Source organism: Meleagris gallopavo, chromosome 6, assembly GCF_905368555.1.
Source record: "Meleagris gallopavo chromosome 6, MGAL_WU_HG_1.1, whole genome shotgun sequence".
In the NCBI taxonomy this organism is placed as follows: Eukaryota; Metazoa; Chordata; class Aves; order Galliformes; family Phasianidae; genus Meleagris; species Meleagris gallopavo.
The window spans coordinates 21434269-21449723 of record NC_139409.1 but is presented as its reverse complement, the minus strand read 5'-3'; the positions used below and the strand labels follow the sequence as shown (position 1 = coordinate 21449723).

Genomic DNA, 15455 nt, shown 5'->3' with positions numbered 1-15455 from the left:
CAATGATACACAATGCTACTCAAGTCTTCAGTCTATATTACACAGGCCACCATGTTCCCATTATTGTCAAAGTACAACATCAAGTGCAAAACACATACATAACTTCTAAGCTGCAATAACTGAATGGAGTTAAAACCTGGAAAATACAAAAGGTAGGAATAGTTATTTAATTTTTATTTACACCCAGTGTACCGTGTCCACAAATGTAAAACAGAATCATTAGCACCATGTATTACATATTCTCTTACATAGACATTTTCTTGTTTGTTTAATACCAGAACCACTGCAATTCTCATTTGGATGATTCCATCAATAGGTGGCATCATCAATCCATGTCCCAGTCAGCTCATGCAGGAAAACTGCAACAATGTTTCTGATGCTGTGTGAAAATATTAACTGCTGCATAAAGTATTTAAAATAGACAATTAACAAATGAATTATTCAGTTAAGGCATTCAGGCAGATCTATGTAAAACAAAGAAAGTGAAGTTTCATCAACATACACTAAAATTTAAGTAAAAGCAAATGCATTCAGCAGTAGTTTTACACAAAATATCACCAAATCATTGTCATGGTTCAAACGTCTGCTTTTAATAATTTTCTTCCAGTCAAATAGTTGTGCTGGCCCTATAGTAAAATGGTAAAACATATTTACTCTACGTGTGAGCTATCCCCACTGGAAAAATTTGTGCTAATAAAGATTAGCATGTGTCAAAGTCTGCAGGCTTAGGTCAAAAGCATGGAAAATTTCCAGCATCAGAAACAAAAGAATATGTTCATGGAAAAAAAAGAAAACATTTTACAGTTCCAAATAAACAGACACACCTAGTCCTGTATAAGATGTAGATCTGAATCTAAAAACTCTTTTTTTTTTTTAGACTGTGCCTAAGCCTCAGGAGAGATTTCCCTTGCAAAGTTCCCCAGACTTCTGCTTACTTGATTGTTTAAATTCAAGACATGGTAGGAATGCAAATTTTCATTTGGCTGTAGTGCTAAAGGATCCCTTCTGCAGTTAAACATAAGATGCAGGAGATAACGGGATACAGGACAATAAATACTCAAGTTGTTGTCCCTTCATAATACTGAGATTTAACCAGGGAACAAACACGGCTGTGAGATGCAGAAAGCATTCCTGGATTTTGTGGTGTAATGATTTATTTACTTTCTGTGGTCATCTGGAGCAGTGATTTATGATTGCATTTTCTAGTGATAGAATTACGATTGAAGCAATGAAACACTGGCATTTTAAGAGCAGTGAGTCAGAAGAAAGAAATGATCAAATACCAGAATACCAAATAGATTAAAGTGTGAAATTAATATTTCCAACTTCTGTCACAACAGAAGTTCAAATTGCATCAGGTATTCCATACCCCTGCACTGAAATGAAAAGTAAACAGGAAACATCTAAGAAATAGATGAAAACAAAGCTCGCAAGTAAACATTTTGTTGCCTTGAGCACATTTACATGCATCAGATAGGGAATGTCCATATTTGATCTATAGTCTGGAAGTCAAGTTGGTTTGATTGGTCTGTGTATTAGCTTCCCAACCACATCTAATCTTTTTTATCCTCCTCCTGAAACATGGAAAGAACAGTATGCATTTACAGAGCAGGACCACAATAGGAAGAAAAACTGCTACCATAAATGAAGGTGGTGTGTACCAGATGAATTGGTTAACATCAACCCACTTATTCCAAGCAAACACCAGTGCGTGAACTGTGCACAGCAGCAGAGCTATGTATCCCATCTTGCTCTGAAAAAAGAAAGATAATAAGTCATTTATTTTTCCAGCTTGGCAAGAGATTATTCTGTTAAGTAAATACGGAGATCAAAAAGATCCTCAACCAACACATCTAAGTGGTAGAAAAGAGAACATTAGGTTTTAATTAAAATTTTAAACCTATAATTCTAGCATCCAATTATACACCTATATGCTACCTTTAAAAAAAAGGGGGACACATTTTTCTGCAATTGTTATAATACTGTGATAATATACAGAAGAGATAAAAGATTCCCAAAAATGGGTCGGTTCTCAGTATCTCAATTTGTGGATGTCATCTGCATCCTGATGTCTTTTCTGATAAATTACTATGAGTTCAAAAGCAAGTTTATGAGCAGCTCAATCATTTGCAAAGGGAATTTTTAAAATCAATTTAAGTCAGTAACTGTAGTAAGTGTAGTACTATGATAAATTTGGCATAGGACTTGAATTTCAAGAGGAAAGGAAGAGTTATGCCAGAGTTACTAGCAGTTTTGATTTTCCTATGTACATAGTAACCTTGTTTTTATTACAAAAATGGAACTGCCATCAGTGTGAAGTCCAACACTGCCTTTCCAATTTCTAAATCAATAAGAAATAATTTTTAAATATACAAGTTATTTGTTTATAAAACTAATCAAATATATTACTATTAATCTTCTGGATATTATTATTATTATTCTGGATTTAATACAAGAAGTAATCATGCACTAGGAGACTCCCTCCTATACCAGTCTATATAAGTCTGACAAATTTTTCCTGCAACGGGTGCATAAATAGAATGGACAGAATCCCAAATCATTGTCAGAAAACATACACTTTACATCTACTTTTCAAATTGATATCATGTTTTCAAATGATAGGTGCTTAATAGGTCTTCAAATTTTCAGATTTTGGTGTTCAGAGACCTAACTCAGTACTTATTTAACACAGTATGATCATATTGATGTAGAACTATGCCTGATTATTATTGTATTTTATTATTATCTTATAATAAAATATATTATTATATTTTGTGTTATTATTATGCAATATTCAGTGAACTAAGATAGAACCAAATACTTAGGTGAATGAAAAAGTACCCCAAACATCTGTAGAAAAACTAATTATGAGGTGGGTTTGATTATGTGTCTGTTCCTTCTCAGAATGCTTCATTCTCAGAATACTACAGTTTGGAATGGACTGTGTGACTGGTGACAGTGCAAATGGAAAACCTTTGCGTTTCAGAAGGCACGAGCTTTCTGGACTTTCTAGGCACCAGGTACTGCTCAGGCAGTACAGAATAGCCAAAATGGCTCCAAGTGAGCAACAAGCAATTCTTGTGCAGTGAAATCCCATGCTGTATGGCAACCCTGTGAACTGGATCAGTACCACCTACTTCCAGTTCACACAAGGCTTTCCTGAAACATAAAAGGCACAGAAGATGACTTAAATGCTTACAACACCAGCAGTCTTTGACCTAAGAATAACTCTTGTTAACACGTCACCAGGTCAGAGGAGCAAAAAAAGGTGATTAGGAACTTTCTTTATACCCTGACCATGACAGTATTTTCTCCTTCTCCTGCTAAAATAATAAATGAAAGGAGCATTTTCCTCTTTTTTTTTTTTTTTCTGTGTGTGTGTGTGTGTGTGTGTGTGTGATTAACAAAGGATGCTGAATAAATTTTCACATTGGTTTCTTTAATTATTCTGTATTTGATATTTTTAACTATGGATGATGTCAGCAGAAAACATGCAGTCCTAAAACTGAGGAGTGATGACATGAAGTGTATACCTGAATATAATGGAACTCTCTCCAGGTCAAAGAGTGACTGACAGATGGGATTGATGCTATTGCCAATAAGGTCAGCAAAGCAAGCGCCAGAATTCCTAGGGACACATAAATCTCCATTCTCCAAACATCATGTTCAATCCAGGCACTTTCTTTTTTTTGTTTGACCTGCAAGAAGAATAACAGAATGGTTTGAGCTGGAAGAGACCTTAAAAGGATATGTAGTCCAAACCTCCGCTATGGGCAGAGATGTTTCAGTAGGTCAGGTTTCACAAAGCCCCATCCAACCTGACTTTGAACACTTCCATTGATGAGGCACCCACAGCCTCTTTGGGCAGCCTGTTCCAAAGTCTCACCACCCCCACCATGAAAAAATTCTTCCTTATATCCAATCTAAATCTTTCTATTTTCAGTTTATAACCACTGCCCTTTGTTCTGTCACTACATGCCCTTGTAAAAAAATCATTCTATCTTTTGTAAGCTCCCTTTATATACTGAAAAGCCACAATAAAGTCTCCCTGGAGCCTTCTTGTCTCCAGGCTGAGCAACCTGAACTCTCTCAGACATTTTCTATAGCAGAGGTGCTCCAGCCCTCTGGTTATTTTCCCAGCTCCTCTCTTAACTTGCTCTAACATGTTCACGTCTTTCTTGTACTGGAGACTCCAGAACTGGCTCCAGTACTTACTCCATGTGGGGTCTCAAGATCCCACTCAAGTGATGTAGAGTGGAAGAATCATCTCACCCTTGTCCTGTTGGCCATGCTTCTTTTTATGCAGCCCAGGATACAACTGGCTTTCCGGTGCACTTAGCAACTTTCATAAAATATAATTGTTTTCACAATGGTAAATAGGAAGTAAGATTTGAAACACAGAATTTTTGTTTGTTTGCATGTTTCTGAATGTAACAGTCATTTCACTGCAATGAAAAAGTCCCCACTGGTATCTGCAGAGCAAAGGTAGGCTTTGAATGAAAAGAATGTGCAGATTGCATCAGCATCTTGGCTCAGAAAAGACTTGTTCTGAGGCACGTTAGCCTGCCTTCACAGCAGGAGAAATCCTACTCTTTGACAAAAAAAATTCCATCTGTAACTAAATACCATACGTGGGAGCTTATAACAACAGGAAATATATTTACAGCACTGTTTTATGGTGTCAATTTAGCAAGCATTCTTAACGACATTATCGTGCCAGAATAGCCGCTTAGTCCTGTTTATTCAGCAACAACTTGGTGCATTCAGCTGCACAGAATACAGTGGTTGATATGAATGAAAATAATAAGTGGATGTCAAAGCTTCTCCTATTTGTAACAGTACTTTGATGCTATTGAGATCACCATCATATAATATGCTCCAAATATGAGAATTTCTTCATCTGCACTCAAGAACTGGAATCTCACAGAAATTTCTGGTAAACCATTCAAGCCAGACTATCAGGAAAGCTGATCTTCAATGTTGTTTAATAGAATTCTTAAGAAAACATCCTACTCTGCTCATTGTAAAACATTATCTTAGACTTTGAAGATATTAAAACTACCTTTGCAGTTTACACTTTACACTGGATTATTCCTTATAATAGAATACCTATGGCACTCAGAGTAATATATACATGTAGTAGATACTCTCTAGTAATAGAGAACCTTAGATAGCTTTGCAAGCCATTTATTGCCCATGACTTGGAACCATGATAGAAATTGTTTTAACTGGATTGTTTTAACAAGTTAGTGTGTACCAGCCAAACTGTGGAGTCATCAGTGTTCAAACATCTAGCCTGTGGCAAATAAAAATTATTATAATTTAGCTCAGCTTTTTGCTGGATAACTCATTTTACAAAGATGATGTCTAAGAATAGCATGTGCAGCAGTTTTTGTAGATAGTTGATTCCACTGATGCTGAGAAAATTAATCCACACTAAATTAATACTGTGCCAAAGACTTATGTGTACCTGTGAGGCAGTTATAATTATTATACACCAAACCAAAAATTCCTAGATGAAGAAAGTGACTTATTGAACACACACTGGCACAGCTGTGATGACTTTTGACTCTCTCTTACATGCTTCAACTAGTAGGTCCTGTTCCATTCCTTTACTGTGCTATGTGGGGAGTTGCTTCCAAATCAGAGGCAATTTCTGAACCCATCATACCTGCTGGAATGCCCAGTTCAGCAACTTGTATCTGTATGATCTTCTCATTGGATAGCATAGGCTATAGCAGGCATGCATCACAGCGAAGAAGAAACTGAGAAGTCCAAATTGTTTTCTTGACAACATCCATCTATCCAGCCACAAGGGAAACCTTTTGTACTTAGTGCCAAAGTACAGCTGGAAACCAGCAGCTAATATTCCTGGTAAATATACCAGTGCTAAAAGGGTAATTGAAACCACTGGTAAGACTTTGTTTATGACAAGGATTGGAATTTTATAGAAAACATTTTCATTTCTTGTTATAAAAGGATATATGACATCTCTCAGAAAAGTGTAAATAAATGTCAATAATGAGATCACAGATGCTATCTTCAGTGGCATGTGCCACCTGGGGAACAAATCCTGCTTGTAGTGTTGTTCTGAAGAGTATTCAAACTCACTAAAATGATGTGCTTGATGTAAGTTAAAAAGTGCAGCTACTTCTGGTGGATTGGCGACTTGCATATCCACATTCTGGAATAGACAGAAAAGAAATACCAGCGAGAACAAAAGAAGATTAAAACTGTAATCACAGTATTTGCTATCATAACTTGTATACTATGCATTACTGAAACTGTACAAAACCAACACACACACTATTAGAGACAAGGTAGCTGAAAAATATGGTGTTTCAAATAGTACAGTCAGTAATTGAGCAATTTTAGTGTTGATTTTCTATTCTTAATTCCTTATATATGGTGATTTCAAAATAATTTTCATTCCAGGAAGTTAACTATACCACAAGAGAGGATTACGTTATATAAAGCATCACTGAAGCTTCTCATGATAAGATTTCAAGATTTCACATTTCAGCTACAGATTTGTTGAAGTAACTCAAATAAATACGTGCAATAACAGAATCCAGAGACATGACAGTACAATAGTTCTTTTAGTCACTGCTGTTTTAATGACAATTAATTTAGGGAATAAAGATGTAAGTAGAAATATTTGGGATATAGCGTATTAGCTGTGCCCCTTTCAACTCCAGGCTCAATTCCCAGCTTTTCTTTCTGTCCGCCCTACATGCAATAATGTTCTCTTAGCGTTTATGAAAACTTGTGAAACTGAGTCAGTTCAGTTCAAAAAGCTGAATCTTTTACTGCCAAGTTATCATAATTTGATTCTAGTTTCACTGAAAATCCTGGCAGAATTATCACAGGCTTTAGAAGGAGCTAAGCTGGGACAAAATATTAGTGTATTACAGATTGTTTTACACTGAAATAACATATTTAAAGACTGCCCAGCTCTTATGGTCTGGAGAAGAGGCGTTTGATCAAAACAAAAGTACATGCATGCATCAACAGCAGGACTTTGCAGCTGATGCAGGAGACAGCTGTCCAAGGGGGCAGGCTGGGACTTCACGGCATTAATAAGCATGCAACTCCTTCTAGTATTCCAGTGAAATGTAAAGTGAACCTGAACTAATGTGGCAACAGCTCAGATTTAGAATGGCTAATGTTGCAGATGTCCCATTCTCCAGAAAACGATATGGCAATGTCAGGTTTGAGGAAGGTAGCTATTAGTAGTTTTAAAGATGTAAGTTGGCATTCAAGGAATCATAGAATCATTTAGATTGGAAAAGAACCTATATGATGTTCATGACCATCAACTTCAAATCATTCTGTAAGGATACAGGGGATTTGCCTATTTCTGTGATCTTACCTGTCTTTATTCTTAAGAATCAAATATATTGAAACTGATTAACTAATTAATACAAGGATAAGTGGATGCAAGTCTTGTGTTCATCCTCTCTGATACAGGGCGTTTTGCTTTTTATTAACTGAGTGATAACAAAAGTACATTGCTGTCTTGCCATAAAATCTAAAATGGAGTCAAGGTAGCCTGTTCCTGCACGTCTGACTGACTTGCCTACAGTGCCTTAGAGTAAAATTAAAGGGCATAGTCTTTATTAGGGTTTTATAGCTGAAGATGCTTATCAAATGATAAAAATGTATATTTTGGATGAACAGTGAAGGCATACCCTAAGTAACTTGTATTTTCTAGACAGTGAAGAATAGCGTAGTTCATGCATTACACAACGTGATATTAGGATAAATTATATAAACTGAGATTTTAACACTTTTAACTAGCACAAGACTTGTGGATTTTTAAATTATGAAATGTGATTTAACTGAATCAGTTGCTCATTATCTTTTTAATCTCTTGATGTCAATTTGTGAGAAGACTTTAAAAGCATTGATGATATGCCAACGTTACGGTCACATGGTGCTTTTGAACAACATCAGACAAAAGACTGCACTTTTCTGCATGACATATGAACTGCTTTTTCACAGAAACATTACCAAGTCGCTAAGGTTTTCTCTATTTCTTCTTGGCATGATGTTCTGAAATGCATTCTGGTCAACGGTATGACTATCACCATCCCTCTTCTCCATTGCAGAAACTCCCTGCAAAACAAACACAGGATGTAAAACAGGTTTTGATAATCTCCTACTGGAACTTTGAGCCTCTTCGTCCACAAAATGTTTTCTTCCCCCTTCTCCACCCGTTTGACAGAGAAGTTGTTATTTTTATTTTTCCTAAGTAAAGTGGAAAGCATATGAATCAACAGAACAAAGTAACTGAAGCAAAGTAATATTTAAGCTAAATGCCTGCATCACTAGTGGAATGAAAGATTTAATTCAGAGTGAAAGTTTTTAAAATAAAGTTTGAAACAGCTTTTGTTTGTGGCATAACAAGTAAAATGTTATAAAGATGGATTTTTGATAAGTTTACAAAAAGCTTCAACAAAACAGTATCTAATCTGATAACAGGCTGAACTTGCTGATATAAGTAACCCACATCAATTTGTGGTTGCTAATACTTTTTAAGTTTTATGAATTTTACAGTCAGTCTGTGGCAGCCTTTTGTCAGGAAACTCCAGCTGAAGCTTTGTTCATGCTGCTCCAAGGTACACTTTCAATTCTTATCACCCACAAGAAGCAGTGGAAATGATTCTTAAAGATTATAAGAAATCAGAAGCCAGAAAACAAAGAGGAAGAGAAGGGATAAAATAAAATAGGCGTTTCTCTGTAGAGATCCTAAGACAGCAGTAGAGACACTACCCTGAAGTCCTGAGAAGGCTGTTAAGCAACTGCAAGGAGTTACCTTCCACAAGGACTTCCAACACACACACCACCTTGCCATGCACTGCCTGAAGAGATGTGCTTGTGCCACACCACTGGGAGTTCAAGATGCCAGACCAGTGTAAGTTTTCTATGGCTGCCTTCAAGGCTGGGACTAATTAGCTCCTCTGTGTAGACATTCCACTGAACAGCTGAATTGCTACATATGATATTAATTTTCTAAATACAGGTTATTCTACATCCATCAAACTTTTGGCGAATTGTATCTAAATGTGACACTTGTACTATTGTTCTGTGCATAGTTCCTTCAGTGGATGAGTCTCACAGTCTTCTACTTTCTGGTAGAAGGGATTGCTTTCTACCATGCCACCAGACTTCCAAAGCCTAAGTATTCTTTTCCTAAGTATTTATCTTCTGATGTTTTTCCCTGCTAACAAGCACCCCTTTGGGCATAACCTTTTAGCCAAATGTTGCAGAGTGGGGTCAGCAAGTGCTTCTCTCCAAAGGTCAAGCCATTAACCGTTTCCTGTGCCAGTCTGTATATCCTGCACACAAGAAAACATGCTGCTACAGACACATTTCTACTTTCTTTCTCTATTACAAAAACTAAATCCAGTGATTTTATCACAAGTATCTTCACCAAGCCTCAGCTCTTCCAGTCCCACCATTAGTTAGGAAATCCTACTTTTATCTGTTTTGATAAATAGTGTATTTCTAGTTGTTACAATGGCAAAGAATAGTTTAAAGACTTCAGTATAACTTACTTGGAAAACACAGGTAACAATGTGATTTCCAGATCTGTTGTTAAAGGAACTCAGAATATTAAGAGCAGTCATGCTGTACCCCCTGATTTTTAAAGTAGGAAGTGAGGAAGGGGCGGGGAAGGAGGGAAGGATGTAAACAACACTGAATCTGACATTTTGCTTTCTTGGGTAATGCGACTGAGTTTTAAAAATTGTTAAAGCAGCTTATGACTCACATCTTTGCTGCTGCTTTGGTTTTTTTTTCTGTACTGACCTCAATTGAGCTTTCAGCTGTTAATACCACCTGTCTACAGGGACTTACACAGTGATCCCAGCCTCTTTGGAACTGTCCTCTTCTGGCTACCACATTGTCTAGGAGGTCCAAAAGTAAATTTTTGATTGGGAAGCCCTTTGCGGGAAACCTCAACTCACCTGAGTCTCACGCTGCTGTCACTTCTAATTTAGAAATGGCAAATCCAGAAACAGCTTCTAGCTAAAGATCTGTATTGGTGTTAATGTAGTAAATTGTATCATGAAGAGAAAAAAAAATAAAATCAAGAGCTGGTCAGTTGCTGATTCAAAAAGTTGACTTTGGGAAACAATCTTTAATAGAATCTTAAATATCCTCTTAATGCTTCATGTGGCAGGGGGAAAAAAAAACAGGGAAAAAGAAGATAAATTTGTGTGAGTGAATATATATGCTCCAAGAGGGAAATATACGGGTATATTCAGATGCTGAACCACTATAGTGTACTTGGCTTCTGACACCAGGGTTAACACAGAACTTTTTTTTTATTCACTCAATAACATTGCACAGTAATAGCCTTGGGAAACGCTAAATATGAACACTTACAGTTCTATTATTCAGTGACTTATGAGGGGTCAGAATGAAGTCTTCTACAGCATGGCTCTATCCAGAACACGTCCGAAGAAAGTCCTGCGGAAGACAGAAACCAACTGCAGCTGTGTGTCACTCTAAAAGAAAACAGTGTAACAATGCCCGTCCTCCGTGCTCACCCCTCACCCCAAAGGCAGCAGTACGACCAGCTGGAAACAAGGACGGAGGGCCTGCAGCTGAGGAGGGCTGAGCTCCCAGTGTCGTGAGCTCTGAGAAACAAGGCTGATGATAGCGCTGAACTAGCAGGGACCCAAACCGGGCAGACCTGACTGCAGAAACATCCTCCCAAACCAATGAAAGGTTTTCCTGAATAAGAGTTTTCAGCGCTGGCTCTGTGAAGGAAAAAAAAAAAAAAAAAAAAAAAAAAAAAAAGGCCAAAATAAACAGCTTGAGATAAAACGAAGAGATGGGAAAGCGCGGGACAGGGACAGCGTCCCACTGCGCCCTTGGCACCGCTGGGAGGGGAGATGACAACGTGACAGCGCTCGGACAGCCGCCCGCCTTCAACGGGGCTGATGTACGGCGCAGCACCCTGCAGGCAGCAAGAACTCCGCTCACGCAGCCCCTCCGGAAAGCCTCACACGGAAGGTTCGGAGCTCACTCCCCTCCGTCGGAGAGCGACTGGGACGGAGGAGCCCGGATCCGGGCCGCGGGTCCGGCCCGGCCGTCCCGCACCGCTATTCCGGGCCCACCCCACCGCCGGGACCCATCCGGTGCCGTCCCGTCCCGCGTCGGAACCCGGCGGCAGCCCGGCCACGCGCCCGCCCGCAGTTCGGCCAGCGCCGTCGCCTCTCGCCGCCCGGGGCGCACCCACCTCAGCCCGCAGGCGGTACTGCTTCTTCGGCCCGGCGGGGGGCGGCGGCGCGGGGCTTCCCTCGGTAGCGGCCAGGAACACGGCGAGTCCCGGCGCAGCTCCGCGAGGACGGGGCGAGGCGCCGCCGTGCGGGAGCCGGTACGACTGCGTCGGGGAAGGCGGCCTCAGGTTAGTCATGGAGCGCCCGGCGGCCTCCGAGGAGGGGAGCGGCGGGGGGAGCCGGCCGCAGCCTCCACCCCCCCGTCCGGCCCCGCCCTCCGCGCCCATCCCGCCGCCCTGGGTGCCGGCGGGGCGCGGGCCGGCCGCCCCCCGTTCCCGGACGGCGGCGGCTCGGGGCCGCTCGCCGGCGCCTCCCGGGGCCCGCGGCTCGTGGCCCGCCGGGACAAAGGGCGCATTCACCTGTGCCCTGCCCGCCCCGGAGGAGGAAGGAGAGGGAGGGAGACTGGCTCCGCTAAATGCGGCCCTTCATGCTCCTACTCCTCTCCTCTCGCTCGGTTCTCCCTTCGTTGATCCTTCCCAACTCGTCGCTCCCGCAGCTTGGCACAAAGCTGAATGTAAGAGTAATCCTCACTTGAAAAACTACATATGTTGGTTTATTTTTTTCTTCTCTAAGTACCATCGTCTCCTATCCTTTTCCTGTGCTGGTTATTCTGGAAAGACACTTTTGTCACACAGCAGTGCATACAGCCATTATCTCATGCAAACTCCGTACTAGAGGATATGTCAGCATTTAGTGGCTTGCTGGCATTGCAGAGCACTTGGGCAGTCCGCCTCGGGAATGTTTTCATTTCTCCATGCAGAGCTCATCGTGCCTTCCCCGGGATGGCTCTGCAGAAACCACACCAAATTCCATCCCTTTTTTTAACCTTGGGAATATATCAGCGTTCTTCCTTCTCGAGAAAAGTTCGATGGACGCAGCCTCTAGCGGAATGCTATGTCTGCCGTAGGAGGGATATGGGTAGAGTGATTGCCCCTCCTGTATTAAAGCAAAACTATAACTTTTAATTTTTCCTTACACTTGCCATCATTAGAATATTTGTCTGTGCTTTGCATGAAGGCTATTTCCCGTATGCTTCCCTCCCCCCCCCCCCCCCACACAGTTGCTAAGTTTCGTATGCAGCAGCATCAGCAGGGGGACACCTGGCGGAGGGCGCGCGCTGCAGCCTGGCTGCCGGAGCCGGAGTTTGTGGTCTACAGGTCGACAGCAGAGTCTTACTCCGAGTGAGCTCAGTGACTCTTGACTTCTCGTGGGAAGTCACTGGTGTTAGTGTTATAGGGACTGCATTTATAGACCAAAATGTAGCTCAAGAGGTGGTTCAGCATCCGGATAGCCCATCTTAGTTTAAGCTTTTTTAATAAAATGCACAAGAGCTCAGCTTGTGAATAAGTACTCTCAGAAGATGAGACAGAAAGCCAGGCCCAAGTAAATCATGCTACCAAGTGCCCAGGCAGCTGCTCTGCCCAGGTGCTCCTGGTAGCTCTGGCTATCACATTTCCAGTCCCTGCACCCTGAGGACTGTACAGTACCTATCTGTGAATAAAAATGAAAAGCACACTTTATGTTGGTTCTGACAAGGTGGAAGTGCTCAGGTTGATCTGAAAATACTGCCTCCTACTTATTTCCATGGAAACTACAACAGATACAAAGAGCACAATAGTGCCGTTTGATAGAGAAGACTCTCAGATATGACACACTATTTTTCAACGTAGACACCACCATTAGCTATGCTTTTTTGCCGGTGAGCCTGCATGCAACACTTAAAAAAGTTTGCATGACCGTCTGGAACATTGCTTGTCTTTCACATTGCTGAAAGTCACCACTGCTGAAATGTATCACTTACCATCTCACTGTGCTCATATCCACTATTTGGTCTCCAGAAACATTCAGCAAGCATCAGTAAATGTCAGTGGGTGCCATTTGTTCTGTGTGTAGGAATTCAATTCCACACCTTTGCTTCATACACACTTCTGTTTTGTCAGAGTATCCTTCTGCTCCCATCTGTCACATGGGAACAAAATGTAATGGAATATTGGTGGTGCTATAACACCAACATCTGCCTTTGACCCTGCGGGCAAGGTAATAATATAAGAGGTATACTTTTGGAGCAGTCCATGGAGATTAAAATGTCAGAGAGAACTTTGTTGTCTACTCTAAGGCATGACTTTCAGATATTCAAAGCACCACCTGCATTAGGGTGGTTACTAGAAAGCAAACTGCCAGACAGTCCTCCCTCAGACAGTTCCATCAAGATGAGTCTGCTGCATGCTGACAACTTTGTGCAGATATTTGTGCAAGTGCTGTGCAAGAAGTGTGAGACTTAAAGTAGGAACACCATAGGAATCAGGAGTTGATTCAAAATGAGATAATTTTTCTTGGCACATGCAGAATGGGGGAAATTTTACTGACAGAAAATTAAATTTGTGCAAGTTTAGCTAGCTCCAGTCATTTAGAGGCATGCCAGTATTCTGTAATTATTGCATGAGCTGGGTGAGAATCATGTTTCTGTAGCTGCTGAAGCGGGATGGGGTATTTTCTGGAGGTGATAAACACTCTGGTGGCTCTCTGTGCAGTCTGTGTTTTAGCACTTCTTCATTACAAACAGAGTCTGTGGGTGATATTGACATGAGGGAATGGTAGATTGCACTTTCTGGAGGAAAAATAAAAGATTACATCATTGACAAGATGACCTGACAGTGGTGAGTCAGGAGAATGTTTTCACCACAGTTTATACAGGAAGAAGTCTGTGGGCATGGCAAGTCTTCCACAAATGCAACTGCTCTTTGGACTATGAGCTCTGAGGACAACTTGCCAAATGGTTGGAAATGTGGTGCAGCCTTCCAGTAACACACAGGCCTGCATATAATCATCCCAACATTTCCTCTTGTTCTGAACTTGTTTAGTAAGCTAACTCTTACTGTCAGCAAGATGACTCCAGCATGCACTGGGGTGCTCAGAAATGATGCTGTACAAGGGGAAATGGTGTGGAAGGCTGGAAACTGTTCCCTGTAATTTAAACAAGTGCAAATGGGCCTGGTTCAGCTGTTGAAATGATGGCTGGGCTTCCAGGACAGCTCTGGAGAAGATTCAGCAGAGGTTATCCAAAGTGGTGAGCGGCTTGCAGCAAATGTCTCTGAGAACAGATGAACATATTTAGTTTGGTGAAGAGCAGAATATGGGATGATGTAGCAGAAGCCCTCAGAAGGAATATAAAGGTGACCAAAAGAGGGGTGGCAGCAGGGCATGAGAGATGATTGTGCCCCTCTACTCTGCTCTTGTGAGGCTCCATCTGAAGCCAGGTCCATCTGCGCCCAGGTCTGGGGTCCCCAGCATAGGAAGGATGTGGAGTCATTGGAGGAGGTCCAGAAGAGGGCCACAAACATGGTTGGAGATCTGGAGCACCTCTCTTATGAAGAAAGGCTGAGGGAGCTGGGCTTATTCAGTTTGAGAGGGATCCAGGGACATCTCATTGACGCCTTCCAACACTTACATGGAGCTTGTAAGCAGGAGAAAGAACAACATTTTATTGATCTGATAGTGTCAGGATAAGTGGGAATTGTTTTATACTAAAGAGGGGAAATTTAAATTAGATGTTGGGGGAAATTTTTCACTGGGATGGTGGTGAGGTGTTGGCACAGGCTGCCCAGAGAAGCTGTACATGCCTCAACCCTGGAGGTGAGGAAGGCTAGGTTGGATGGGGCCCTGCATAATCTGATCTAGTGGTTGGCAACCCCGCCCGTGGCAGAGGGCTTGGAACTGGATCTTTTGAGGTCCCTTCCCAAGCCATTCCATGAAGCTCAACTCGTGCTGGTAGTGCCAGGGTGTATGACAGAGACTGCAAACTGCAGTTTGAGATTTCATATTGGATATTACAAAAAAAAATGTTCTCTGTGAGAACAGTGAACATTCAGATGAATTGTGAAAATTTTCAAGTTTTGCTATATAGAGTCCCTGAATTGTTAGGGTTGAAGAGAACCTCGCTGATCATATAGTCTACCACCTCCACTCTCTCACTCAAAGCAGCATTAACTAGAACTGGGTTTTGCAAGGACTGATACTCCACAGCCTCCCTGGGCAAATTATACCAGAATTTAGTCTTAGTAAACAAACCCCAGCTTCCCAAGCCTTTCCTTGTATGCCATACGCTTTTGTCCCACATGGCCTCATGCTGAAATCACCTCAATTCACTCGTGCCCCACTTTTAGT

At 41.3% G+C, this 15455-nt stretch overlaps 2 protein-coding genes across 6 annotated transcripts in view; one reads left to right on the top strand and one right to left on the bottom strand.

The window, feature by feature from the left end:
• Positions 1-153: 153 nt before the first annotated feature.
• STEAP1 (STEAP family member 1) lies at positions 154-11312 on the bottom strand. Of its 3 annotated transcripts, none has more exons than XM_085227384.1 (6): positions 11252-11312; positions 10393-10476; positions 8014-8118; positions 5672-6184; positions 3534-3698; positions 154-1753 (listed from the first exon to the last, which is right to left on the bottom strand). In XM_085227384.1, exons 3-6 carry the CDS (start codon positions 8104-8106, stop codon positions 1496-1498), a joined length of 1029 nt encoding a protein of 342 aa, XP_085083510.1. In that variant the 5' UTR covers positions 8107-8118; positions 10393-10476; positions 11252-11312; the 3' UTR covers positions 154-1495. The 3 variants fall into 3 exon arrangements, with proteins under 3 accessions (XP_085083510.1, XP_085083512.1, XP_085083511.1); XM_085227386.1 differs by lacking the exon at positions 11252-11312 and adding an exon at positions 10564-10707; XM_085227385.1 differs by lacking the exon at positions 11252-11312 and adding an exon at positions 10557-10694.
• Positions 10762-15455, top strand: part of LOC104911424 (uncharacterized) — a 70952-nt gene continuing 66258 nt past the window's right edge. For all 3 annotated transcript variants that reach the window (XM_085227388.1, XM_085227387.1, XM_085227389.1), the window contains exon 1: positions 10762-11419. In XM_085227388.1, coding sequence (XP_085083514.1) covers positions 10844-11419 — 576 coding nt within the window. In that variant the 5' untranslated portion in view covers positions 10762-10843. The remainder of the gene's footprint in view (positions 11420-15455) is intronic.